Source organism: Gymnodraco acuticeps, unplaced genomic scaffold (assembly GCF_902827175.1).
Source record: "Gymnodraco acuticeps unplaced genomic scaffold, fGymAcu1.1, whole genome shotgun sequence".
NCBI classification, from domain to species: Eukaryota; Metazoa; Chordata; class Actinopteri; order Perciformes; family Bathydraconidae; genus Gymnodraco; species Gymnodraco acuticeps.
The window spans coordinates 2,965,391-2,992,698 of NW_022990235.1; the positions used below are offsets into that span (position 1 = coordinate 2,965,391).

General features: G+C 39.0%; 1 protein-coding gene across 2 annotated transcripts; it reads right to left on the reverse strand.

Annotated features, from left to right (window-relative positions):
• Positions 1–583: 583 nt before the first annotated feature.
• On the reverse strand, positions 584–27,214 carry fkbp5 (FKBP prolyl isomerase 5). 2 transcript variants are annotated; one of them, XM_034219161.1, is made up of 11 exons: positions 27,110–27,214; positions 13,830–13,959; positions 13,521–13,665; positions 11,758–11,900; positions 11,196–11,310; positions 10,952–11,108; positions 5,276–5,366; positions 4,965–5,048; positions 4,682–4,867; positions 4,338–4,577; positions 584–3,000 (listed from the first exon to the last, which is right to left on the reverse strand). In XM_034219161.1, the coding sequence occupies exons 2-11, from the start codon at positions 13,932–13,934 to the stop codon at positions 2,890–2,892; spliced, it is 1,377 nt and encodes a 458-aa protein (XP_034075052.1). In that variant the 5' UTR covers positions 13,935–13,959; positions 27,110–27,214; the 3' UTR covers positions 584–2,889. The 2 variants fall into 2 exon arrangements, with proteins under 2 accessions (XP_034075052.1, XP_034075053.1); XM_034219162.1 differs by having other exon boundaries at positions 584–2,997; positions 27,110–27,212.
• Between the last annotated feature and the right edge of the window lie 94 nt (positions 27,215–27,308).

Here is a 27,308-nt window from a genome sequence, read left to right on the forward strand (position 1 = left end):
ATTAACTAATGGATTTGCATAAGGAAGAGGCTCTTTTGTAGTTTAGAAAAATTAACTATGACAAGTGAGCAAATTGATCAAATAACATTGTGGTAAAATTGTAAAGAATGAACTTTTAACCTGTGGGGAATTACTAATTTTGACCCCGAAGAAAGACACATCAAAGGAGCTATTATCAATGTTAGTATAAAAATAAAAGACCGACTATGTTACGAAACACGCTCGTAGTCATGAGCTTACGAAGAATAACCGGAATCTGCAGGCCTCCTCGGTTATTAACAAGTTTCAGCGCATATTTTAGCTATTTGGACCACACATTTACATTGTTCTGTTTTAGTCTGAACGCACTGGTATCAGAAAATGCTCTACTATGGTGAGTATGATGGAGTATTCAGCAGGTAAAGACCATATTTCACCAAAAATAGAGTTAAAACAGAAAACATCAGGTGAACACGACCCCAAATGAACAATATTGTTGCTCTGTAACTGCTGAACGTGTAAATGAAAAAACTTTGCAAACAAGTTCATGTCAACTATCAATAAAATATTGGCTTCTCAATTGAAGAATGACATGTTTCATTAATGCAACTCTTAGATTTATTAAATGCTTTTAAAGTGCAAAAAAATAAAAAATATATACAAAGAAGACATGAACAAAGGTACCTTAGTTTTTGTCTGAAAATATTTCATTGCATAAATGCCGGTTTAAAACATTGATCAAATCTTGCTTTACAGGATGAAGATCTTTTGAATATATGTAAACATTTAGTAGAACAGTTTCTAATAAAACCAATCTCAATCGGCAGTGCGGCAGTTAACTAGCTGCATTTTGTTTATGTCAAACTTTTCCAAATATTCCTATAATATAATTGACATTGGCAAGTTATCAAAAATGAAGAATACAGCTCCAAGAGCCCAGGGTATTTTTTTGTAGATGACAATGAGGGGATAAATATTCTGTATAATCTTAAATGCAATAATAATTGCTAGAAGAGGTACTTCATGCTCATTTCCACTGTACAAAATGTTTGAATGTTTAGAGCCAGCAGTACTTGAAAACATATAGCAACAAGCTGTTTAGAAACCTTTCTAATAAGCAACAACAATATACAGTATATCAACACACACACACACAGTTACACACACATACACACTGTTGATTTTTTTCCCCACAAAATATTTAAGACAGCTAAGGTTTTCGTTCTGAACCAAACAATGTTTATAAAACATCTCTAGATTATCGTCAAGACTTTATCCAGATATTTCATGAAAAGATAACAGTGTTGGTTTTTACAGTCACCAAAGTGCAACACTGTCCACTATCAACCATCATTCATACACTTAAAAAAAACAAAAAACATGAAATAGATGCAGTGAAATAGAGAGACAACGTTTCCTGGATTGAGGCAAAAGCATTCACACAGCATTGCGAAGTTGATCAAATGACCAGATTTGAAATATTGACAGTTTTAAAGCTTAATTGCAGTTACTGTGTCTCTCTCCCGCTTACACTCACAGGGTCAAATAGTATTACATCTTCCCTGTCAAATAAAAAGGCGGGGATGGAGGTGATGTTAGGATCGACTGCCTCCCTTCGCAAAAAGATTATATTATAATTAAGCGGATTTATGACAGCCAGCTGTTAAAGGAAAATGTATGTGTGTTGAAGATTGTGCCATGCTTGTTTATGCAATTAGCTGATAGATTAACACATGAGTGCAACAGGAGAAGAATGTCATCAATCAGTCAAATCTACCAAAGCTCCAGAGCTAAAACATTTAATTATATGTATATTTCAACTCTCAGTTTCTATTTTATTAAGATTTTTGCAGCTGCCACTGAAATGTTATGTTATCACTCCATAAAAAAGTTATCATCTGTTTTCACTTCCATAGATCATCACTGTTTTGAAACAATACCAGCCTGGCTTCTCATGAAAAACAGTTTGTACTGTACGGTTAAATGGACAACAACTAAATACATTTAACAAAAAATGACCTTTCATGCATGTATTCATGAATAAATTACTTTAGTGCATGACAGCAGTCTAATCCATCATAAAACAATGCCTCATATTTGCCCAAAACAAGGCGCTGAATTTGAATTGTAATTCTGGAAATAATCTCTCTCAGTTTAGGTTCCTCGTATAGGCTTTAAACACAAGTACTGATTTGGCTTCATAGGTAGTAGCTCAATGTTACAAATTACATTAATTCAGCATTTACTAAAAACCAAATAAAGATAATTTTGAATTTGTCATAACACCAGAGTTACAGATTTATATTTGTAATTTAGTATTTGTAGTTTGTGCTTTCAGATTATACTCACTGCATCTGCTGATGAGAAACTTGAGCTTTCAATCATGATTTCTTGCATTATTGCAGATTCATGTTTGGAGGGTAATCTTTTTGAGTCCTGGATTTGTAGTATTATAGAACAAATGTCCCAACATTAAATGAATGCAGGCTTTTCTACACCAAGCTAACAGGACCTATTACACCTTTTATCCAAAGTACATATTGCACATTTAAAGACTAGCAAAAGTTTGAAGTCTGAATGACAAATAAAATGTTACTCATCTGTGTTTTTGAAGAAATCTACTATATTTTTCAAATAATAATAGGTGGGGGCTAGAAGTGTTCACCAATTACTCTCTGATTCTGCAGTACTAATTCGTCCTGGCAGTCACACAGTCCATGTGACAGGGGAAATGCTGTTTGGCTTGCAAACGTCCCTGCTTAAAGTATTTTTTATATGCAGGAATGGTAACGTTGGATTTTGGGATAAAGATGTTTGGATTAGAGGCTTCTTTACAACCTTTTTCTTGCCTCTGCTCCCTGGGCTTGAGAAGCAAAGGAAGCCATGTCTTTTTTTTCTCCCTTTCAAAAGTCACTTTGCCGATGGACCGTCCTGACTCCTCCGCCGTCGCTTGAGGCCCACTTCACCGTTCATGCCGTTCCTCCCGCACTCATCCCGCCTCCTTTTCGTCTTTCTAACCTGCTGAGGGGAGATGAAGCACACAAAGGTCAAATGTGAGAGCTTGCCTTGCTTGCTTGGTTCTTTTTTTGTGTATACATAAGCAGTCTTAAATATATTGTTAAGAATGAGTCATAAAACTGATGAATTCTGAAATGTCCCCAATTATTGTTTCTGCAGTCTACAACCCCATTAGGCCTTAAACCCTTCAGGGACATTACTGACGTCACCTAGTAAGTCTTCAGTGCACAAAGCTGCAAAGTCTGCGAATTATGTAAATAGGAATGTGACAATGTGGCAATTGTCAAAAAATAAATCCAATTGTTTTTGCCAAAACAGTATATTAAAGCAAAATTAAAATATGTTTTGAGGAATAAACAAGGCAAGTAAGTGTTGTATAGCCTATGCTTGCATGACTCATGTGCTGTTTGTTATTAACCATCTCAGTTTTTGGTAATGTAGTGTTTAAAAATGTAAAAATTATTTAGTGTTGTTAATTGTCACAAAGCTGTGACTTGCGGACAATTGCATCAGACAAAGTTTGCAGAAATGTGGATTTACAAAGTGCCCTTTAAGGTCTCTAATGGTCAAGCACTTGACCATAATAGAGACCTAATCACTTGTGTACCTTGTGGGATCAAAGTCTGTGAGTATGGAAATTGAAAAATTCAGTTAGGTGCTTTATTTATCTTAGTATTTACTGAGAATTGAGAAGAGCATCTGGATCTGGATAAATAAATGAGAAAATCAACAAATCCATGAATGAACACTAGAGGTCAGCATAATACTGAATAAAGTACAATAGGGGACGATACTGCAGGCCGTTTATACTGTAAAAAGGGGATTAAAGCCCTTTAAAACATTTACAAATCAGTTATTTCATTGTAAAATATTTGATGGAGGGCATACCTGTTGTGATTAGCCAAATATTTTGCAGGAGATTTTGGTTTGAAGGGGTGCATCGATATCTTCCCCATGATACCCAAAATGGCTGACCATTATTAAAAAGAGTTAATGTGCCATGTGCCCCATGTACTTCCCTGGGCTAACATACAAATCACATTTTTCTTATAGATCACCCTGTTATGGTTTACTAAATATATAATAACACACATCTGCTTTCTAACAATTGTTTATTGTCCTTCCACTATTCTTTGTTTGAATTGTACTTATCTAAGCATATTGATATATTGGGCCTTATTCTTGAAATCATCTGTTTATACTTAGTATACATTTTATTATTGAGTTGTAATGTCTTCTCTTCATTTAATATTATTGTTCCTATTCAATACACTTGAAGCCACACACACACACACACACACACACACGAGTCAGGCTGACATTTGGCGAGGAATGTTTACCTTGGCGTCGCGTTCTGCAAATTTCTGGAACATGTTGGCATAGGTCTTCTTGTCCTGTTCGTGGTGTTCTTTAATTTTGCTTTGGCAGATGGAAATCTGGGTATGAGCTGCTCGATTTGAAGGGTTGACTTGCAACACGTGCTGGAAATCTTCAATGGCCAGACTGAACTCGTTACGGAGGAGTCGTGCTTCCCCACGACGGTACAAAGCCTTCTCATTGTGCTCATCCAGCTCAACCACCTTATAACATACACAGAGTCATCATTTTAAATACAGAAGGTGAATTTATTGAAGTTATATGGTTTTTAAATATGGATAAGTATCATCAGGGTCTACCAGCTCACCTTGTTGCAGTTTTCCACAACTTGTGTGTACTCTTTTGTCCTCAGGAAACACAACGCTAAGTTGAGGTGTGCTGTCAACATGTAGGACTGTATTCTCTTCTGCTGCTCCATCCCAGTCCCACACTCCATCTCCAGCCACAACACGATGCGCTGGTACTGGGCCACTGCCTGGTGGTGTAACCCTACCTAATACAGAAAGATGACACCATTTTATGAACATGTTAACGATTAAAAAAAAATGTTAAGAAAATGTTAAGACAAAAGAACAGAATAGAGACAGTACCTTAAAATACTGATTGCCTTTTTGCTTAACTACAGCAGCCAACTCCAGCTTTTCAGGTAGGTCCATTTCCCAGGATTCTTTAGCCTTTTGGTAAAACAATTAACGTCACAAAAAGTGGAGAGAAAAAAATACAGGTTTTCATGTTTAAGGAAGTCATCGGAAAATGATGTACAGACTGTGAAGAACTTGTTTATCGAAGTGTTATTCAATGTGTGTTTGTTTACATAGAAACAAAAACCACACTAACGTACTAACTAAACCTAATGTAGAACGTGACCTTTATTTTTGTGAAAGCAGAAAGCAGGACTCACCCTTTGAAAGCTTTTGAGGGTAACTTCGTATACGATGTCTTTGTATGGTCCAATTTTTAATTCCGGTTTACCTTCGCTTCCAAAGCCATACCTGTGTAAAAAAGACATAACATGACAGAAGTTGATCCCATTGATAGAACAAGTAATCACTTTTAAATTGTCAGTTCTTCTAGATATCAAACACTGACATCAGTAAACTAAAGGCTTTTAACATTTCAACTATAGTGTGTTAAATCGCACATGTGAATCAATCTAAAAATGTCATGTCAATAACACATATTTGATATTATTGTGTAACAAATCCAGAGCCTTTTAAAACAGTTATGTTACTTTGCATTTGCTTTCTCCCTACCCTAAGGGCACACACCCATATGAATGTAATTCGTTTGCCCCAAACACACAATTAAATTTTCCATACAATGCTTTTGTTATTGTGAATTATATTGGTGAAAATCTGATCTCATGACAGCCATACATGCCAATACATAGCAATATTCCAGACACTTGTTCAAAATGTGTTATTATTATGTAATGTTCTTATTTCAGGGTGGTTTATGTGATGTTACTACTTGTTGGCATGAACTCTAAGTTTGAAGTGTACGTCACCACTCCTTTGAATTGCTTTTGCCTGAGGTTAAAGTAGGTGAGGTTGGTGTGGGTGGGGTTAGGTGAATGATATTATGTATTTTAAGCAGTACAATGTGTTCAATTTGCTTTTGCAATCACTCCTTATTTCTGTCTAGGATAGAGATAAAATGTTCTGTGTGGCATCTTGTCTAAAATGAACTTCATTTTTTGGATGCCTGACTCCTCAGTGAGTTGTTGAAAGCCCAAATCACAGATTTCACTTTTGAACACTGATGGATTTCAAAGTTTTTTTAGAACTCCATCCATCCATCCATCCATCTTCTCCCGCTTATCCGTGGTGGTCGGGTCGCGGGGGTAGCAGTTCCAGCAGAGAGCCCCAAACTTTCTTTTCCCTGGCGACATCAACCAGCTCTGACTGGGGGATCCCAAGGCGCTCACAGGCCAGCGAAGAGATATAATCCCTCCACCTGGTCCTAGGTCTACCCCTTGGTCTCTTCCCAGCTGGACGTGCCTGGAACACCTCCCTAGGGAGGCGCCCAGGTGGCATCCTTACTAGGTGCCCGAACCACCTCAACTGGCTCCTTTCGACGCGAAGGAGGAGCGGCTCAACACCGAGTCCCTCCCGGATGACCGAACTTCTCACCTTATCCCTAAGGGAGACACCAGCCACCCTGCGGAGAAAGCCCATCTCGGCCGCTTGTATCCGCGATCTCGTTCTTTCGGTCATGACCCACCCTTCATGACCATAGGTGAGGGTAGGAACGAAAATGGCCCGGTAGACAGAGAGCTTTACCTTCTGGCTCAGCTCCCTTTTCGTCACAACGGTGCGGTATTGCGGACTGCAGTACCGCTCCCACTGCTCCAATTCTCCGGCCCATCTCACACTCCATTGTTCCCTCACTCGAGAACAAGACCCCGAGATACTTGAACTCCTTCACTTGGGGTAAGGACTCATTCCCTACTTGGAGTGGACAGTCCACCGGTTTCCTGCTGAGAACCATGGCCTCAGATTTGGAGGTGCTGATCCTCATCCCAGCCGCTTCACACTCGGTGGCGAACCGATCCAGTGAGTGCTGAAGGTCGCAGACCGATGAAGCCATCAGAACCACATCATCTGCAAAAAGCAGTGGTGCAATTCTTAGTCCACCGAACTGCAGACCCCCTCCCCCATGACTACGCCTCGAAATCCGATCCATGTATATTACAAACAGGATTGGTGACAAAGCGCAGCCCTGGCGGAGGCCAACCCTCACCGGAAATGGGTCCGACTTACTGCCGAGGACCCGGACACAGCTCTCGCTTTGGGAGTACAGAGATTGGATGGCCCTGAGTAGAGACCCCCTCACCCCATACTCCTGCAGCACCTACCACAGTAACTCCCTGGGAACTGGGTCATACGCCTTCTCCAAGTCTACAAAACACATGTAGACCGGATAAGCGTACTCCCAGGCCCCCTCCAGGATCCTTGCGAGAGTAAAAAGCTGATCCGTCGTTCCACGACCAGGACGGAATCCGCATTGTTCCTTCTCAATCTGAGGTTCGACAATCGGCCTGAACCTCCTTTCGATTACCTTAGAGCAGTGACCACCAACTGGCGGCCCGCGGGCCACATCCGGCCCGCCAGACATTCTCATCCGGCCCGCACGACGGGGGTGACTGTGGCGTTGGCGGAGCAGTAACCACTGTGTGCAGTATCGGAGTCCAACAGAGAGGCAGCAGCTGCGGGACAGTAGACTGCGTACTGCGAAACCTTCCCTGCCTTGAAAAAGAAGTGATCCTTCGTTGTGAAGAGTTGTGTTTTGTGCGCTCCGCACCACAGCATTAGCCCCGCTGCGACAGAGTCCAACAGAGAGGCAGGAGCTGCGGGACACTGCTGGTGATGACATTGTTGTCAGCTGCTGATACTGCGGCTGCTGCTGCTGCTGCAGCAGCTTGTGGCGCCTGCTTCGATGAAAATAACTTTCTAATATCCATAACTTTATAGGCTATTAGCTTAAAACTCGTCAGGCACTAGGAAGGATCACTTCTTCTTCAGGGCAGGGAAGGCTACGCAGTACGCAGGCTAATGTCCCGCAGCGGCTGCCTCTCTGGTGGACTCCGGTACTGCACATTACTCCCGAGACATTTAAAAAAAAAAAAAAAAAAAACTTTTTTAAGTGAAACATCCGGGGCTTTTCAGAAAACATCCGGGGCTTGAGCCCAAGTAGCCACCCCCTAGCGCTGCCACTGGTGTGCACACTGCACAGCGCTGCAGCATGTCTGTGAGCGAGAGAGATGCAGCGTGTCTGTGAGGCCCCGCGCCCGCACGCAGATGAGAGAGAGAGATCTCTTTTAAAATATATTGAAAGTTAGAAACGGAGATGGTTAGATAAAATGTGCAAGATAACGTTTATGTAGCATTTAGTTATTGTCGAAATGATGACATTTCATAACGGGATCAAATCAAAGTGAATGGCCTGCTGCTGAATGCATGGCAAGTGACTGGAACAAGTTATTACATCATTTCAGATAATAAATAATAATGATAATTCATTCTATTTAGGGGCGCCTTTCAAAGCACCCAAGGACACCTTACAATTCATAACATATTCCAAGGAAAGGTTTTAAGACATTACAAAGAATGCAGTCCGGGTGATGTTTTTTATGTGGGGTGCAGATGAGAGAGAGCTGTCCAGAATGACACCAAGATGTTGTGTTTGAGTTCTTGATAAGCCATTAAAACAATAAAACAAGTGTCTCCTGTTCACCAAAACATACCCATCTGTTATGGGAAAAAAAAGTATTCTAAAAGTGTGTGTGTGTGTGTGTGTGTGTGTGTGTGTGTGTGTGTGTGTGTGTGTGTGTGTGTGTGTGTGTGTGTGTGTGTGTGTGTGTGTGTGTGTGTGTGTGTGTCCGGTCAACAACTTCAAAATGTTGGGCTATATAAAAATCGCTGGCCCGCGATAGTGTCTATTGGATACATTTTGGCCCTTGGACAAATGTAGTTGGTGATCCCTGCCTTAGAGTAAACTTTCCCGGGGAGGCTGAGTAGTGTGATGCCTCTGTAATTGGCACACACCCTCTGATCCCCCTTTTTAACAAGGGGAACCACCACCCCGGTTTGCCACTCCTTCGGTACTGTTTCCGACTTCCACGCAATGTTGATGAGACGTGTCAACCATGACAGTCCCTCAACACCCAGAGCCTTCAGCATTTCTGGGCGGATCTCATCCACCCCCGGGGCTTTGCCACTGTGGAGTTGTTTGACGACCTCAGTGACCTCCCCCCGGGAGATTGGTGTTGATCCCCCGTCATACTCCAGCTCTGCCTCTAACATAGAGGGCGGAGTTGTCGGGTTCAGGAGTTCCTCAAAGTGTTCCTTCCAACGCCCTAACACTCCATCAGTTCAAGTTCGAGGTCAACAACGTCCCATCCTTACTGTACACAGCTTGGATGGTTCCCTGCTTCCCCCTCCTGAGGTGTCGGACAGTTTTCCAGAACAACTTTGGTGCCGCCCGAAAATCCTTCTCCATGTCTTCTCCGAACTTCTCCCACACCCGCTGCTTTGCCTCGGCCACGGATGAGGCTGCTGCCCTTCGGGCCTGTCGGTACCTTGCAACTGCCTCGGGAGTCCCCCGGGATAACAAATCCCTGAAGGCCTCCTTCTTCAGTCGGATGGCTTCCCTGACCACCGGTGTCCACCAGGAGGTTCGAGGGTTACCGCCCCTTGAGGCACCTAGGACCTTGAGACCACAGCTCCCCGCCGCGGCTTCGGCAATAGAGGCTTTGAACACCGACCACTCTGGTTCAATGTCCGCAACCTCCACAGGAATGCCAGAAAAGCTCCGCCGGAGGTGTGAGTTGAAGGCTTCCTGAACTTGGGCCTCCTCCAGACGTTCCCAATTCACCCAAACTACACGTTTGGGCTTACCAGGTCTATCCAGAGGCTTCCCCCGCCACTCGACCCAACTCACCACCAGATGGTGATCAGTTGACAACTCCGCCCCTCTCTTTACCCGAGTGTCCAAAACATACGACCTCAGGTCCGATGATACGATAACGAAATCGATCATGGACCTTCTGCTCTGGTACCACGTACACTTATGAGCATCCTTATGTTCGAACATGGTGTTTGTTATGGCCAATCCATGACTAGCACAGAAGTCCAGTAACAAACCACCACTCCGGTTCAGATCAGGGGGGCCGTTCCTCCCAATCACGCCCCTCCAAGTGTCTCCATCATTGCCCACATGTGCGTTGAAGTCTCCCAGCAAGATTAAAGAGTCCCCTTCAGGAGCCCCATACAGGACTCTTTCCAGGGTCTCCAAGAAGGCCGTATACTCTGAACTGCTGTTGGGTGCATAAGCACACACAACAGTCAGAGTTTTCCCCACCATAACCCGCAGGCGTAGGGAGGCGACCCTCTCGTCCACTGGGGTAAACTCCAACAACGAAGCACCCAACCGGGGACTTGTGAGTATCCCCACACCCGCCCGGCGCCTCACACCTTGAGCAACTCCGGAGAAGAATAGAATCCAACCCCTATCCAGAAGTAAGGTTCCAGAGCCGACGCTGTGCGTAGAGGTGAGCCCAACCAGATCCAACTGGTAATGCTCCACCTCCCGCACAAGCTCCGGCTCCTTCCCCCCCAGAGAGGTGACGTTCCACGTCCCCAAAGCCAGCTTCTGTCGCCCGGGTCTGAGTTTTTTTAGAACTAACCCTTATAATTACTAGATTAAAAGTACCGCACATGAAGGTTTTTTACTATCAATACAGCATAAACCTAAAACAATGTTAGTGCATATGTATCTGAAAAGACAGATACATTACTATTTAATATTGTAGAGCTATTGTAGAATTGTTGCATGATTTCTGAATTTGGTAACAGACTTCAAATCCACATAAAAGACAAAAAATAATAATACAAAATAATAATAATTCGGAAATGACAGAAATCAAGGTACAATTAAATAAATGTTACCTAAGGACGTTATAGTATTTTGTCGTCAGAGGTGTAATGAAGCAGGAAACTTATAGGTACCAAAGCAATCCACATAAAGACACACTACAAAAAGCATTTGAGAGAGCAAAGGTGTTTTTTTAACTTACTTTTGTTTTAGATAAAGTAAACAGCACTCTCCCTTCTGCATCTTGTCCATGGCTCGGTCCACTCCGAGAGGAACGCCTTTATCTTCAGCCTCACCAACAATAAAACTGACGTCCCTGCAGTCAAATCGTCGGCCATCACACTTTCCCTCCAGATGCACTGTGGATCACAAATAATGACAACATGTAAACTCTGATGTTTGCATTTCATAGGGCACAATATTCATGAAGACAATAATGACCCTACCTTCAACACTTGCTCCATCGTTGGGATTCATGTAACCATCTCCTTTGACCTTTATCCTTCTTATGATGCCGGAATCGCCTGTGAGAGCCTCTCCTTCAAACTTGAGAAGCTCCATCTGTTTTTGTTGAAAACATTTATTCAATCATTGTTCTACAAATAGCTATATGAAGCAAATGTCAAGTGAGAGCGCTGCAGTGAATGGTGTTACAGTAGGTGTGGGAGGACAAAAAACAAGTAGGAGTCAAGTCATGGAAATCAAATTAAATAAATTATTATTAAAATTAAATTATGACCATTGAATTAAACATACAGATAAACTGTGTAATCAGACAGATGTTTACACTCCATACCTCTATAAGAGTCAAGCTTAGAGTATCCCCTCTCAGACAAATAACCCCCTGATAACTGAATGTATATGGCTTCTTGACTGAGAGGGATTCAAATAGACAATGTTATGAGCAGACTGCTCCATCTCAGACTGACACATGCTTTCAAATGATCAGGCCCCCGGTTTGATACAGAATTAATGCACAAATTGGAGGCACTGGTGTGGCACACCTACCTCAAACACCACAGAGGAACTGGGAGGAATTTTGTCTGGATTTCCTGCAGATCCATACGCATACTCTGGTTTACAGAGAAACGTGCACACCTCGCCTCTCTGCATGGACATTACACCAATATCCCAGGCCTTAAGGACCTGACCTGTGAGTGGATGAAGCAAATAACAAATATGAGAGATGTGCTGGTTCATAAATCAGGCTTTGATATTTTGTAATTGTTTAAATTATAATGACAAAAATGTTAAAAAAAAAAAAAGGTTTTACATTTCGGTAAATATACGCATATTATTTTTCTTGCCCACATTTTCATGAAAAGACTATCTGTCTGTAAAATATGAAGCTACAACCAGGAGATAGTTATGAAATAGCCCCTCTGTAAAACTACATCCTGTTGTTTTTACTCATTTTATGTACACAAAAGAGTTTCGGGAAATGTTAAAGTGGTTTGGCAAATGTTAAAGTGTTTCGGGAAATGTTAAAGTGTTTCGGAACTTGTACATTTGTTTTATAAAATGCAAATTTGTCTCTAGCTTTGTAAAAGTGTTTCGCATCTTGTTAATTTGTTTTTGTTAATGTTAAATAGTTTTTTCTTTGGTAAAAGTGTTTTGCTAATGTAATTTTGTTTTATAAAATGTAAATTTGTCTCAAGCTTTGTTAAAGTGTTTCACACTTTGTAATTCTCGTTTGCACTTCTCAGCCACCGTAGGCTATCAGCAAGAAAGCATATTTTCCAAAAACTCTAGGTTTTCTCATCCGCTCAGGCTCAATTTCTTGAATTACAATAACTTAAAGTTCAAATCTCTAAACCAGGGGTGGGGAACCTCCGGCCCCCGGGCCGTATACGGCCCGCGAGACCATTTGGTGTGGCCCTCGAGGTAATTTATAAACACACGCAAAAAATAAAACAAATTAAGAAATCTAGACCGCAAAATAATTAAACAAGTGAGTGCCTGTTTTTCCTGGCCATGGTCAGGGTCCTTGAACACAACACAAGCCTAACGTGTCATCACGTGGTATATGTCTCGTCTGACAGGGGTGCAGTTCTGACGGAGAGCACCAGAACGCCGCTCCGCTCCGGCACTTCCCAAAATTGCAGTACCCATAAGGAGCCGTACACATGCTGCAGTTTTTGCGTGGCTGTGTCTTTAGTTGTAAACCCAGTGGCGATCTGTCATACTGATCATACAGTCAATAACTTTGTTGTTATTAGCATCTGGTTAGCTAGCTATGCTAACGAATATAAGAAGCTTTTTCTACAACCAGTGAGGTAAAGGCACATCTTTAAATGATCATTATAGTTATAAAACAAATAAGAGAATAAAGTAAACAGGTATAAAATACTATATGACAGTAAAACAAAGAGAGGAGAGTGATTTGTAAAATACCCATAAAGAAAAAGAAAATCTGTTTACAGTTCTGTTTCATATGGGTGTTGAGAGATGTATCCATAGATCTCCTAATGTTGCTCTCAAAGTGCACCAGATTGATGCTTTTAACTTCAACATTTAAAAAAAAATCTAGAGGAGGTTAGGTCCCCCAGATTGATGCTTTTAACTTCAACATTTAAAAAAAAATCTAGAGGAGGTTAGTTACAAATTCTTAGTAGTGATGCTGTGATGTCACTTGAGACATTTGTGATGAAATCATAAGAAATCATGTTAGGACGGTTTAAAAAACTGAGATAAATAGATTGAGAATAGCTCTAAGTCAGAGACAAGACCACGGCCCATCAGGTATAACACTAATGCATGAAGTAATCTACCTTTGCCGACATTAAAACTAAAAGGTTCTTTGCGTTCTCGGCTGCAGTCAAACTTCTTCCCGCTGAGCAGCTTCCCAGTATAGTGGACGGTCACTCGGTCCCCTATCATCGGCCGCTCTTCATCCAGCCCCTGACGCTTCACAACCTGCAGACAGCAAGAGGAACTCTAAGTTCAAACGAGAAACCTTTTTAACAGAGAATATAGAATAACCCATGAAAAATCATGACCATGTCATGTGAGTCATACTTGTTTCTAAGTGCCAACAAAAAGACAATTTTAAAACAATTTAAATAAATTACTATAAATACCTTGACAACTCCTTTGTCTTTTTTAGGTGTTACATCAGTGCCCTTTGTAGCAAAGACGGACGTAGCTGGCTGGCCATCCATCTTCAGATCCTGATCAGTGGTCATTTTTGTGTGTGGGCACACGGTAACACTGTAAACATTATGAACACACAAGCCTACGTGTTAGTGAACTGACTGCCAAAAAGAACATGTCCTCGTGTCTCGTGTTTTCACTTGGGCAAAAACTTGTAACAGGAAAACGGCACATAAAATGAATCTAATCTGTGTAGCTGGACTGGAAAATTACAGAGAATAAGAATTCAAGATCTCCATCATTCACCCAGTAAAAATGACTTTCTCCCCCACATTATATAACTTGTAGCTATTTAAGGACACATGTTCTAAAGCAATGTACTGTACTGGAGATATATTTACAATTGTATGCTAAAGCCACAGTTACATGGATCCCAGATGTATCAGGAACATTATTTTGCACTGCAGTTATGAAAACACTTAACTGTCTGCACCACACCTTTTTTCTATAAATAAAATGCTAAAGGTAGCAGCCTGTCTCCTGCTTCAGTCATTTTATTTTGTAACATGAGTTGCTATCACCAAAGAACAGTATGTCCAGGACTATTAGTTAATAGCCTTTTGTGCTCTTTGTCATTCTATAAATGACATCAACATATTTTATGGCATCTGCTGCAGTTGGCAAGCTGAACCTAATTTCGACATGTGGTATGATTCAGCGATTATTTTGTATTTAAACATTAGTCTTTGTTCCTGAAAGCCCTGTATGCACACACTGTAAGAAACATACCATGAAATTCACAGTATTTAACTGGCAGCAATTGACAAGTTACTTACTGTAAAATGAATTACAGTAAGTAACTTGTCAATTGTTGCCAGTTAAATACTGTAAAATGAATTACAGTAAGTAACTTGTCAATTGTTCCCAGTAAAATACTGTAAAGGTAATCACAGTATTTACAAGTTTTTATTTACAGTAACAGTGTAAAATGAAACTTCCAAGTACTGTATTTGTGTTTACGGTAATAGTGTTTTAACTGTAAAATGAAACACAGTAAATAGCATTTACTTTATTTGGTATTACAGTAGTAGTATTATAGCTGTAAAATGAAACACAGTAACTTCCAAGTACTGTATTTGTGTTTACGGTAATAGTGTTTTAACTGTAAAATGAAACACTAATATTGAATTACTTTATTTTTTGTTATAGCTGTAAAATAAAACAGTAATTTCCAAGCATTGTATTTGTGTTTAAAGTAATAGTATTTTAACTATAAAATAAAACACTGCCATTTAAAAAGTACTGTATTCTTGTTTACGGTAATAGTGTTTAAATTGTAAAATAGAAACTTTAACGGTATAATTTTAAGTTACAGTATTAGTATTGTAACTGTAAAACAATTTATTATAGTATACTTCATGTCATGCTGGTAATTTACAGATTACCAGAAATTCTTGACACAATTTTAAAGCTCACCAATAACTGCAGGGAGACAGCAAACAATTCATTTTAACAATTTAACAACTTAATTGTTGAACGGTATCAAGACCATGTATTTTCTTGTGCTAAATGATAAATATTTTCATCCATAAAACAATCGATATTAATATCCAAAAACATGGAGATTTCATTTTTAAAACAGTGGCGATAACAAAACACAAAGAATATGAAGCCATTTCTTCTGCCAAGCTATTTTAGAGACGTGCTGTAGTTGAAAAGGTGTCACAACCTCGACAAAAACTGGAGAACCCAAATGCACGACCCAGAGACAGTCTTGAATGTAACAAACATGTTATTTGTAATGTCATTGAACAGAAAATCCCTCTTAACAGAGTAAGTACTGGAATAACAAAAAAAACGCTCACAAGGAGGAAAAAAGTAAGCGTGACAAAAAGAGAACTTAAGATAAACTAACAAAACAACAAAACCTGACAAGACTGTAAACGATCCTCTCTTTGCTGAGGCCTGGCACGACCACACGTGGGAACAAACACGAACTGACACAGGACAGGGGAGAGACAGGACTATTTAAACATGAGGTGAGTGGGAACAGGTGGAAACAATCAGGGGCGGGGCAGACGATGGCGGGAAAACACACAAAGGGAGGAGGAAGTAACAGGGTTTTAAAACACTTTGAATACAAACAAATGCATGCAGGAATGGACCCTGTACTGAACTTATAAACCTTACACGTGTAAGACATTTTGATAAGCTTGCAGAGTACAGTTAGCTTAACTTGCTTTTTCACTAAGCGGTAGTGATGTTACGTATTGCGCCGAGGCTTCGGAGCGTGTGTCGAGTCATCCCTGAAGCTTTTTGTGAAGCGTGTAGCGAGACTTGTATCGTTTTGGGCCAGTGACGTCATCGATGACAAACGAAGCCTCGCTGCCTGTCGATACCACGTGACTGCTTCAGGAAGCGATTCAGATCGGTTGAACCGTTGAACCACAACGCTCATAATACCCATGGATGTATAATAAGAAGAACCATATTACCCCTCCTGTACCTGGGCCCGGTGACACGATGGAATTAAGAGAACTCAGACCCTCACTTATATAGAGGTCGGAACATGTCATAAGTATAAATAGATACAAGCATAAATAAATGTAGGAATAAAAACATGAATGAATAAATACAGGAATAAATATGGTCCAGTGTTGTCAGGGACATTCAGTGTGTGTGCTGTGGCTCAGCTGGAAAGCAATTGACTCATGACCGCAGGGTCCCTGGTTCAAGTACTGAACAATACGTTGTTTATAAAAGCTACAGCTAAATGAGATAATGTAGTTAATAAATGTATTCTTTAATATGGTTTTGCCTTTCTCAGGCTACAACGTGGTTAAGTTTACGAATATTATTAAGGAATACAAATTCCTCTTTGCAATGTTTACCAGCCTCCTTAGGCTTTTCAATCACAATCATTCAACTGGAATAAAAACAATATTGTTAACATGAAAATATGATTTAATGTTCGTTGTTTAGAGGTATTCTAAGGCTTTACTCATTGGGAACTCGGTATGAGATCGAGCACACTGTTGAGATGTCCAATCTGCCTGTTTTACACACTTTGACCAACAGGGGGTTTGGACCAAATGAAGCCCATGATGAAGCCTCATGAGATGAACCCTTTTGCGAACCAATTGGCTGGAAAGCTTCAAAGCTTCATATGGCTTCATCTCGCCATCACTATACTAAGCGGCCTGACGTCTGACCGTCAAACTTTGGCTAGGGTTACATAAATTAACTGACCCCAGAAGTGTTTTTTTGTGTGCTAAATCTCTATAAAAAGGTCAAATTTAACTTGTTTTGCATCGATCTTGATACAGGGTACTTATTATATGTTGTAGTTTGAATTCCTAAAGCTTTTAGTCTACCATCCCATCATTCAATGGTGGTTTTCACTATAAGTAATTATTTTTTTTGGACGGACACAATCATTTACATTTTTTTACTGTGTTCAATCTGAATTTACTTTAAAATAAAAACATCTATATTGATTCTGACACTTATACATCCAACTCACAGGTGTAACCTTGCTTTGAGAAAAAGATTATTAATTTAACCCTTTTAGAAGGGAAGATATGGTCATTTGTTCTGGGAATGTCATTTTCGAGCCTGAGACCTGAAAAACGGGCTTGGGGCTTAACAAGTTTAAAGGGGGGATTTGGGTTTTGTCAGTGTCCTTTGTGTTTTCTGTTACTATTAATTATCCCTTGGTTTCAACTTGGTTTGACCAAGCCACTACTGTATATAGGTTCCTTGGTTTTTCATTGTAGCAGGTCAGTTGGTTGAGTTAACACCTAAGTGTTAAGTTGATGCCATGTTTCTTTGAGGTATTTTCTGTTGACCTCTTTTATAGGCCTAGTTATTAGAAATTATTGATTTATTATGTTTTCTGTGGACTTTTGGGTAAATAAAAAACCCAGTTTATTTAAACCACTCCTGTGTCCTGTTGTTCATACCCCTCACTGTTTATTCATCATTCAATTCATTCTAAATTGTATTCTGTAGATTGCGTACATTGCTTTTCACTTTACTGCTTTTTGCACTCCTGGTTAGAATCTAAACTGCATTTCGTTGTCTCAGTACCTGTAATCTGTGCAATAACAATAAAGTTGAATCTAATCTTGAGCAGGAACTAATGTATTTACTTAGTACATATCTGACATTAACGAATAAACACATTTGTGCATTCTTTATAAATGCAAACTGGTCAAGACCACTGACGGAAGTAGTTTTGCAAAGTAGTGGTTCTGTCTTTTACATGTAGGATTCAACCCCCCTTGTATTGATTTGTTTTAAAAATGAACAGACACTTGAGTCATTCATTTGTAGTGATATAATAATTGTTCATATGCAACGAAGAACGCCAACGCAAATTCCGCCATTGCAAACCGAGTCAAGCCGACTCCGAACTGTCCGACTTCAGGCAAGCTTTTTGAGACCTCCCCCAGCTGCAATTGACTATTCTCATCTACTTTCCAGCCACCACAATGATAATAAAAATGATGATTATTACCTTACTTTTGTCTATTTTATTCCTCTGTGTTGCGTTTTTAAGGTGCAATGCCAAGACACATTCTTTGTATAAATCAGCACCACATTTGCAGTTCTTCCGGTTTGCAAAGACATAGGGTCTTACAAATATATATCTACTAAGTATATAAAATATCTAGTATAGCCAAACTAGTAATTACACTGCATCAAGATTATGTATATTAAGAAAAATATGTTGGTTTATTTAAGATATTTTAGATATTTTAGCTATTCTAGAAATGGGGTTTTTCGGTTGGTTCTTTCTTTTTTGGTTACTGTGATTATCTACAGTACATTGTTGGTTACTGTGATCATCTACAGTACATTGTTGGTTACTGTGATCATCTACAGTACATTGTTGGTTTACTGTGATTATCTACAGTACATTGTTGGTTACTGTGATTATCTACAGTACATTGTTGGTTACTGTGATTATCGACAGTACATTGTTACTGTGATTATCTACAGGGCATTGTTGGTTACTGTGATTATCTACAGTACATTGTTGGTTACTGTGATCATCTACAGTACATTGTTAGTTACTGTGATCTTTTACAGTACATTGTTGGTTACTGTGATTATCTACAGTGCATTGTTGGTTACTGTGATTATCTACAGTGCATTGTTGGTTACTGTGATTATCTACAGTGCATAGTTGGTTACTGTAAATGGAATGGTAAATGGACTGTACTTATATAGCGCTTTATCCAGTCTTTACGACCCCTCAAAGCGCTTTACATACTACATGTCATTCACCCATTCACACAGAGCAGTACCACTTGCTCTAGGACCTAACATTCACACACATTCACACACCGTTGGCCATGCCATCGGGAGCAACTCAGGGTTAAGTATCTTGCCCAAGGATACATCGACATGTTGACTGCACGGGCTGGGATCGAACCCACAACCTTCTGGTTGAAAGACGACCGCACTCCCTCGCAGCCACAGTCGCCCTTTACTGTGATTATCTACAGTACATTGTTGGTTACTGTGATTATCTACAGTGCATAGTTGGTTACTGTGATTATCTACAGTACATTGTTGCTTACTGTGATCTTTTACAGTACATTGTTGGTTACTGTGATTATCTACAGTGCATTGTTGGTTACTGTGATCATCTACAGTACATTGTTGGTTACTGTGATCTTTTACAGTACATTGTTGGTTACTGTGATTATCTACAGTGCATTGTTGGTTACTGTGATTATCTACAGTGCATTGTTGGTTACTGTGATTATCTACAGTGCATTGTTGGTTACTGTGATTATCTACAGTGCATAGTTGGTTACTGTGATTATCTACAGTACATTGTTGCTTACTGTGATCTTTTACAGTACATTGTTGGTTACTGTGATCATCTACAGTACATTGTTGGTTACTATGATCTTTTACAGTACATTGTTGGTTACTGTGATTATCTACAGTGCATTGTTGGTTACTGTGATTATCTACAGTGCATTGTTGGTTACTGTGATTATCTACAGTGCATTGTTGGTTACTGTGAATATATACAGTGCATTGTTGGTTACTGTGAATATATACAGTGCATTGTTGGTTACTGTGAATATCTACAGTGCATTGTTGGTTACTATGATCTTTTACAGTACATTGTTGGTTACTGTGATCTTTTACAGTACATTGTTGGTTACTGTGATCTTTTACAGTACATTGTTGGTTACTGTGAATATCTACAGTGCATAGTTGGTTACTGTGATTATCTACAGTACATTGTTGGTTACTGTGATTATCTACAGTGCATTGTTGGTTACTGTGATTATCTACAGTGCATTGTTGGTTACTGTGATTATCTACAGTACATTGTTGGTTACTATGATCTTTTACAATACATTGTTGGTTACTGTGAATAAATACAGTAAATTGTTGGTTACTGTGATTATCTACAGTACATTGTTGGTTACTGTGATTATCTACAGTGCATTGTTGGTTACTGTGAATACATACAGTACATTGTTGGTTACTGTGATTATCTACAGTGCATTGTTGGTTACTGTGATCTTTTACAGTACATTGTTGGTTACTGTGATTATCTACAGTGCATTGTTGGTTACTGTGATCTTTTACAGTACATTGTTGGTTACTGTGAATATCTACAGTGCATTGTTGTTTACTGTGATTATCTACAGTGCATTGTTGGTTACTGTGAATATCTACAGTGCATTGTTGTTTACTGTGATTATCTACAGTACATTGTTGGTTACTGTGAATACATACAGTACATTGTTGTTTACTGTGATTATCTACAGTACATTGTTGGTTACTGTGAATACATACAGTACATTGTTGTTTACTGTGATTATCTACAGTACATTGTTGGTTACTGTGATCATCTACAGTACATTGTTGTTTACTGTGATTATCTACAGTGCATTGTTGGTTACTGTGATTATCTGCAGTACGTTGTTGGTTACTGTGAATATCTAGAGTACATTGTTGCTTACTGTGATCTTTTACAGTACATTGTTGGTTACTGTGATCATCTACAGTGCATTGTTGGTTACTGTGATTATCTACAGTGTATTGTTGGTTACTGTGATTATCTACAGTACATTGTTGGTTACTGTGATTATCTACAGTACATTGTTGCTTACTGTGATCTTTTACAGTACATTGTTGGTTACTGTGATCATCTACAGTACATTGTTGGTTACTGTGATTATCTACAGTACATTGTTGGTTACTGTGATTATCTACAGTACATTGTTGGTTACTGTGATTATCTACAGTGCATAATTGGTTACTGTGATTATCTACAGTGCATAGTTGGTTACTGTGAGTATCTACAGTGCATAGTTGGTTACTGTGATCTTTTACAGTGCATAGTTGGTTACTGTGATCTTTTACAGTACATTGTTGGTTACTGTGATCTTTTACAGTACATTGTTGGTTACTGTGATCATCTACAGTACATTGTTGTTTACTGTGATTATCTACAGTGCATTGTTGGTTACTGTGATCTTTTACAGTACATTGTTGGTTACTGTGATCATCTACAGTACATTGTTGTTTACTGTGATTATCTACAGTGCATTGTTGGTTACTGTGATCTTTTACAGTACATTGTTGGTTACTGTGAATATATACAGTGCATTGTTGGTTACTGTGAATATCTACAGTACATTGTTGCTTACTGTGATCTTGTACAGTACATTGTTGGTTACTGTGAATATCTACAGTGCATAGTTGGTTACTGTGATCTTTTACAGTACAGTGTTGGTTACTGTGAATATCTACAGTACATTGTTGTTTACTGTGAATATCTACAGTGCATTGTTGGTTACTGTGATTATCTACAGTGCATAGTTGGTTACTGTGATATTTTACAGTACATTGTTGGTTACTGTGAATATCTACAGTACATTGTTGGTTATTGTGATCTTTTACAATACATTGTTGGTTACTGTGAATATCTGCAGTACATTGTTGTTTACTGTGAATATCTACAGTGCATTGTTGGTTACTGTGATTATCTACAGTGCATAGTTGGTTACTGTGATCTTTTACAGTACATTGTTGGTTACTGTGATCTTTTACAGTGCATAGTTGGTTACTGTGATCTTTTACAGTACATTGTTGGTTACTGTGATCTTTTACAGTACATTGTTGGTTACTGTGATCATCTACAGTACATTGTTGTTTACTGTGATTATCTACAGTGCATTGTTGGTTACTGTGATCTTTTACAGTACATTGTTGGTTACTGTGATCATCTACAGTACATTGTTGTTTACTGTGATTATCTACAGTGCATTGTTGGTTACTGTGATCTTTTACAGTACATTGTTGGTTACTGTGAATATATACAGTGCATTGTTGGTTACTGTGAATATCTACAGTACATTGTTGCTTACTGTGATCTTGTACAGTACATTGTTGGTTACTGTGAATATCTACAGTGCATAGTTGGTTACTGTGATCTTTTACAGTACAGTGTTGGTTACTGTGAATATCTACAGTACATTGTTGTTTACTGTGAATATCTACAGTGCATTGTTGGTTACTGTGATTATCTACAGTGCATAGTTGGTTACTGTGATATTTTACAGTACATTGTTGGTTACTGTGAATATCTACAGTACATTGTTGGTTATTGTGATCTTTTACAATACATTGTTGGTTACTGTGAATATCTGCAGTACATTGTTGTTTACTGTGAATATCTACAGTGCATTGTTGGTTACTGTGATTATCTACAGTGCATAGTTGGTTACTGTGATATTTTACAGTACATTGTTGGTTACTGTGAATATCTACAGTACATTGTTGGTTATTGTGATATTTTACAGTACATTGTTGGTTACTGTGATTATCTACAGTACATTGTTGGTTACCGTGATCTTTTACAGTACATTGTTGGTTACTGTGAATATCTACAGTGCATTGTTGGTTACTGTGAATATCTACAGTGCATTGTTGTTTATTGTGATTATCTACAGTGCATTGTTGGTTACTGTGAATACATACAGTACATTGTTGGTTACTGTGATTATCTACAGTGCATTGTTGTTTACTGTGAATATCTACAGTACATTGTTGGTTACTGTGATTATCTGCAGTACGTTGTTGGTTACTGTGAATATCTACAGTACATTGTTGCTTACTGTGATTATCTGCAGTACATTGTTGGTTACTGTGAATATCTACAGTACATTGTTGGTTACTGTGATTATCTACATTGCATTGTTGGTTACTGTGATTATCTGCAGTACGTTGTTGGTTACTGTGAATATATACAGTGCATTGTTGGTTACTGTGATTATCTACAGTGCATTGTTGGTTACTGTGATTATCTGCAGTACATTGTTGGTTACTGTGAATATCTACAGTACATTGTTGCTTACTGTGATTATCTGCAGTACATTGTTGGTTACTGTGAATATCTACTGTACATTGTTGGTTACTGTGATTGTATACAGTACATTGTTGGTTACTGTGATTTTATAGAATTGGGACGTTACTACTGCTATTTCTACAGTAACTCCAGAGTTGCTGTAATTTTTGGTTGGAAACACGGTATTATACTCTAAAATGGTATACAGTCATTTACTGTGCACAAACACTGTAAATAACTGTGGATTTCACAGCCATTTTTTACAGTGCATTTGAAGTGTGGGCACGACCACTCTCACACATTGTTTGAAGAAAAAGCTGTGCCATCATGAATACAGTCATGTAATCTCTCTCAGTGTTTGTTATGAGTCAGATTAAAATGTTGATTTAGATCATGACTCTCAGAGGTGAAACACTGATATAATAGCTTATCAGAATATGAGGGGTCAGGCATTCCGGTTTTATCTGGTGATTTTGTCATTCTCTCAATTGGTGTCTCCTCTTGCCCTTTGAGGCTGAGTTACTGTGAAGAAACAAGAATGTGTCGCTACCTGCATGGCCATCAAATCCACATAATGATCCCTTTGTAAGATAATTATATCACCAATCTTCATCAAGAATCCTGTACAGTATACTCTCACCTTCGTAAGACGTAATCTGTCAATAACATCCGTTTTTTGGCAGTGTTTGTATTCCATAGTACAAATCAGCTTTTATAAAAGTATAATAATCAAACACAACAGACAAATAATTCAGATGTCTTTGTTTATTTTCTCTTCAAATCAAAATGATAGTTTTGTAACTGTTGCAAGTTAAATAGATCAGGCTAGACATTTGATGCCAGATTTTGGCATTTGACAGTTTCAATAAATTTAATTATGGTTTTACGTTTAATAACCAGCCCGTCAGACAGAAAGGTAAAAAGGCAGACAGATTGATTGAAAAAAATGTTTTAAATGATATAGTGTCAATATAATGCTTGAGGTTTTGGTAACTTGGAGAAATGTGAAAACCTTTGACTAGCTAAACTGCAAGGAATGTATGTCTGTCTGTCTGTCTGTCTGTCTGTCTGTCTGTCTGTCTGTCTGTCTGTCTGTCTGTCTGTCTGTCTGTCTGTCTGTCTGTCTGTCTGTCTGTCTGTCTGTCTGTCTGTCTGTCTGTCTGTCTGTCTGTCTGTCCTGTCTGTCTGTCTGTCTGTCTGTTCTGTTTGTCTGTCTGTCTGTCTGTCTGTCTGTCTGTCTGTCTGTCTGTCTGTCTGTCTGTCTGTCTGTCTGTCTGTCTGTCTGTCTGTCTGTCTGTCTGTCTGTCTGTCTGTCTGTCTGTCTGTCTGTCTGTCTGTCTGTCTGTCTGTCTGTCTGTCTAGTCTACATTGCCATATAACCTCATTGTCTATTGTATACTCCAGCATTGCAAGATGAGGAAACTATGTCAAGGCAGGTGTAATAACCTCTGTTACTCAATTCCTCAAAACATGGCTGCAGGCATTTTAGGTACACCCTGGCAATAATCATGAAGCATGTTGTAAAACACTAAAGTTGTGTAGATTGTTATCACATGCAACAACTGAGACTTTAACACTTGCTTACGGCTTACTGCTGCAGGCTGCTCTGGGACTGTGCCAGGATGTAACCAACGTTATCCCTATGTTAGGCCAGAGTTGTGAAGTAACGATAACAAACACCACATCATTAATGAGAAAATGGATGTCTTCCTCAAAACAACACTGAAGATAATTCCATTTTAAACCTTTTTTTGCTAAATTACTGTATGTTGTAAAAAAAAAGCACAATTCAAGCACATATTGGCTCTTCATCGGAACCCGATGAAGAGCCAATATGTGTCTGAGATATTTCTTAATATAATAAAGTTGAAACAAGTTTTTAAAGGAGAACCGTACAAGTATTAGACTCAAAACACGAAGAAAGTAAGGAAGTATGAAAAATGAAAATGTATATACAAACAAAAAATATTCAATTTCAATAAGTTATTTTTTTTAAATTGATGGTTGTACTCTTCTAGGAGAACATTGCCTTTAACTTTTGTATGAAAACTCCTATCTCCACAACCCTAATATAACTGTTAATGGTATCATATATTTTCTCTATTTTGCTGAAGCAAACAACATATTTTAATCATTTATAATAAATCTAAATTAAATATTATACACATTTACTGCAAAGCCTAAACAATGTCCTGTGAGGGAACAGTTCTGCAGGGTTATGATCAGATGGCAGTCTTGTGGCCCCTTCAGATTTTCCACAGAAGTTAAAATGGTAAAGAGGAACGGCTCATCAGTTTTCTTGATTTTTCCCCCAGTTGTCTTGCCTTCAAGCTCAGGACATCCCAGATGCTGTTAATGACCATCTGAAAATATTATAATATGCTTCCGAGGTCTGTAAGTTCCTAAAGCGCCTGTTAGTGTGAAAATGAAGCGACAGAGCTTGGCATGAGATTCGTACGTAGCAGTAGACTCATTGCATTGAATATTGATTAAGAAATGGATATTAACTTGTTTTCCTCGTTTAAATACAAGAGCCAAAATCCATGGCACTACCACGTCGCTCAATCAACAGAGTAAAACCATCAACATCTGTTTAGCTGATATCTGTTAACTATTCTGTTTCTTCAATCATGCCACTCTCAAAGATCGAGTGTCGATTACGGAACTCTTCAACACAAGTACACCTCAAAATGTCTGTCACTCTCCTGCAGTACACCTTATCCTGTGCCTTTTAAATTTCATGAATTTTATTTAAGATGTGCTTCTTTTTGACGTGTGTGTGTGCGTGCGTGCGTGCGTGTGTGCGCGCGATTGCATGTGTGTGTTTGTGCGTATGCGTGTTTGTGTGTGTGTGTGCGGTTCTGAACACAATGTTCCTTCTATTCACAGTTCCCTGCTGGCAAAGCCTGATGGTGTTCACCAATCTGAGACCCCCTCACGTACAACCCAGCTTCAATTTGGAATGAAAAAAAAACATGATTTTAATTATTCAAATTAGCCAATTATATTAGCACACAATTTCAATACAAGCTAAAGCAGTTGGAGTGATATTATCTAGTCTGATAAACTACCATTATTAATATGTTCACATAATTAAAGAGTAATAAAATCCAATAAGTGTATCCTTATTTTCTTCCTTTATAAAAGTATGAATTATTAAACCATGAAACCTAATGCAAATATTTACAGCACAGATTAAATGGCATGTAGGCTACATGTACCTAAACTAAGATACAGAGGAATGTAACAGAACATAATGAGGCAAAGACCACATCCACAGACGCACACGGTGTATTTGTACATTCTGTCTCACATCCGTGCTCTGCTGCTGATTCATTTGTGAACATGTGAGCACACACTGTTCATAACAGAGCCAAACACACACATCCTGAGGCACAGCACTGTCTGGCCTGGGAAATTATGTTTTATCCTGACGAAGACATCACAGGGAGACTTATAAGGAAGAAAAGTATACAAGAAAAAACTGCTTTTATGGACTTTTAGGGCAAATGCTGTTACTGTGTTATATATACTTGTAATTGAAAAAGACACTTTAAGCCTTTGAATTGTGCTGTTCTTCAAAGGCAAAGGTTAAGAACCGGCCACCCTTTGGTAAATTATTTGTATCTGTCACTGTTCTTGGAAATGAAGTTGTTTAAATATTGATTGAACATGTCCCCCAGGCAGTATGATTATTCTCTGATACTTTGCCTTAACCTGTGTCCATGTCAGCAGGCCAGATCTGCTTCCAACTCAACACATCATCTAAATCTAATTAATTATATGATGAGACCGAGGTTACCATTATGTCCCTGCAATGAACACCTTGGTCTAAACTAAATATGAATCACACAAAGAATACACAAGAGTTAATGTTACCTTTTCTCAGAGAAAGTGTCACAACCTGTACTTTTATGAAGATACACCTAAGCCTTAAGGGATTCTGGATGTACACTGGTGTCCTCATCCGCCTCCGTTGGGAACCACAGCCAAGTGGCACATTCACACACATACACACACGCACACACTCACCTATTAACACACATAGGCTCTTATCAGCCATTATGTTCCATAGCAC

Coding starts and splice junctions, on each gene's coding strand:
- fkbp5 (XM_034219161.1), bottom strand. CDS start 13,934: ATGACCACTGATCAGGATCTGAAGATGGATGGCCAGCCAGCTACGTCC. Junction 5,367..10,951: donor TTACTTTATCTAAAACAAAA/GTAAGTTAAAAA, acceptor TTTTTTACACAG/GTATGGCTTTGGAAGCGAAG. Junction 4,868..4,964: donor AAGGCAATCAGTATTTTAAG/GTACTGTCTCTA, acceptor TTTCTGTATTAG/GTAGGGTTACACCACCAGGC.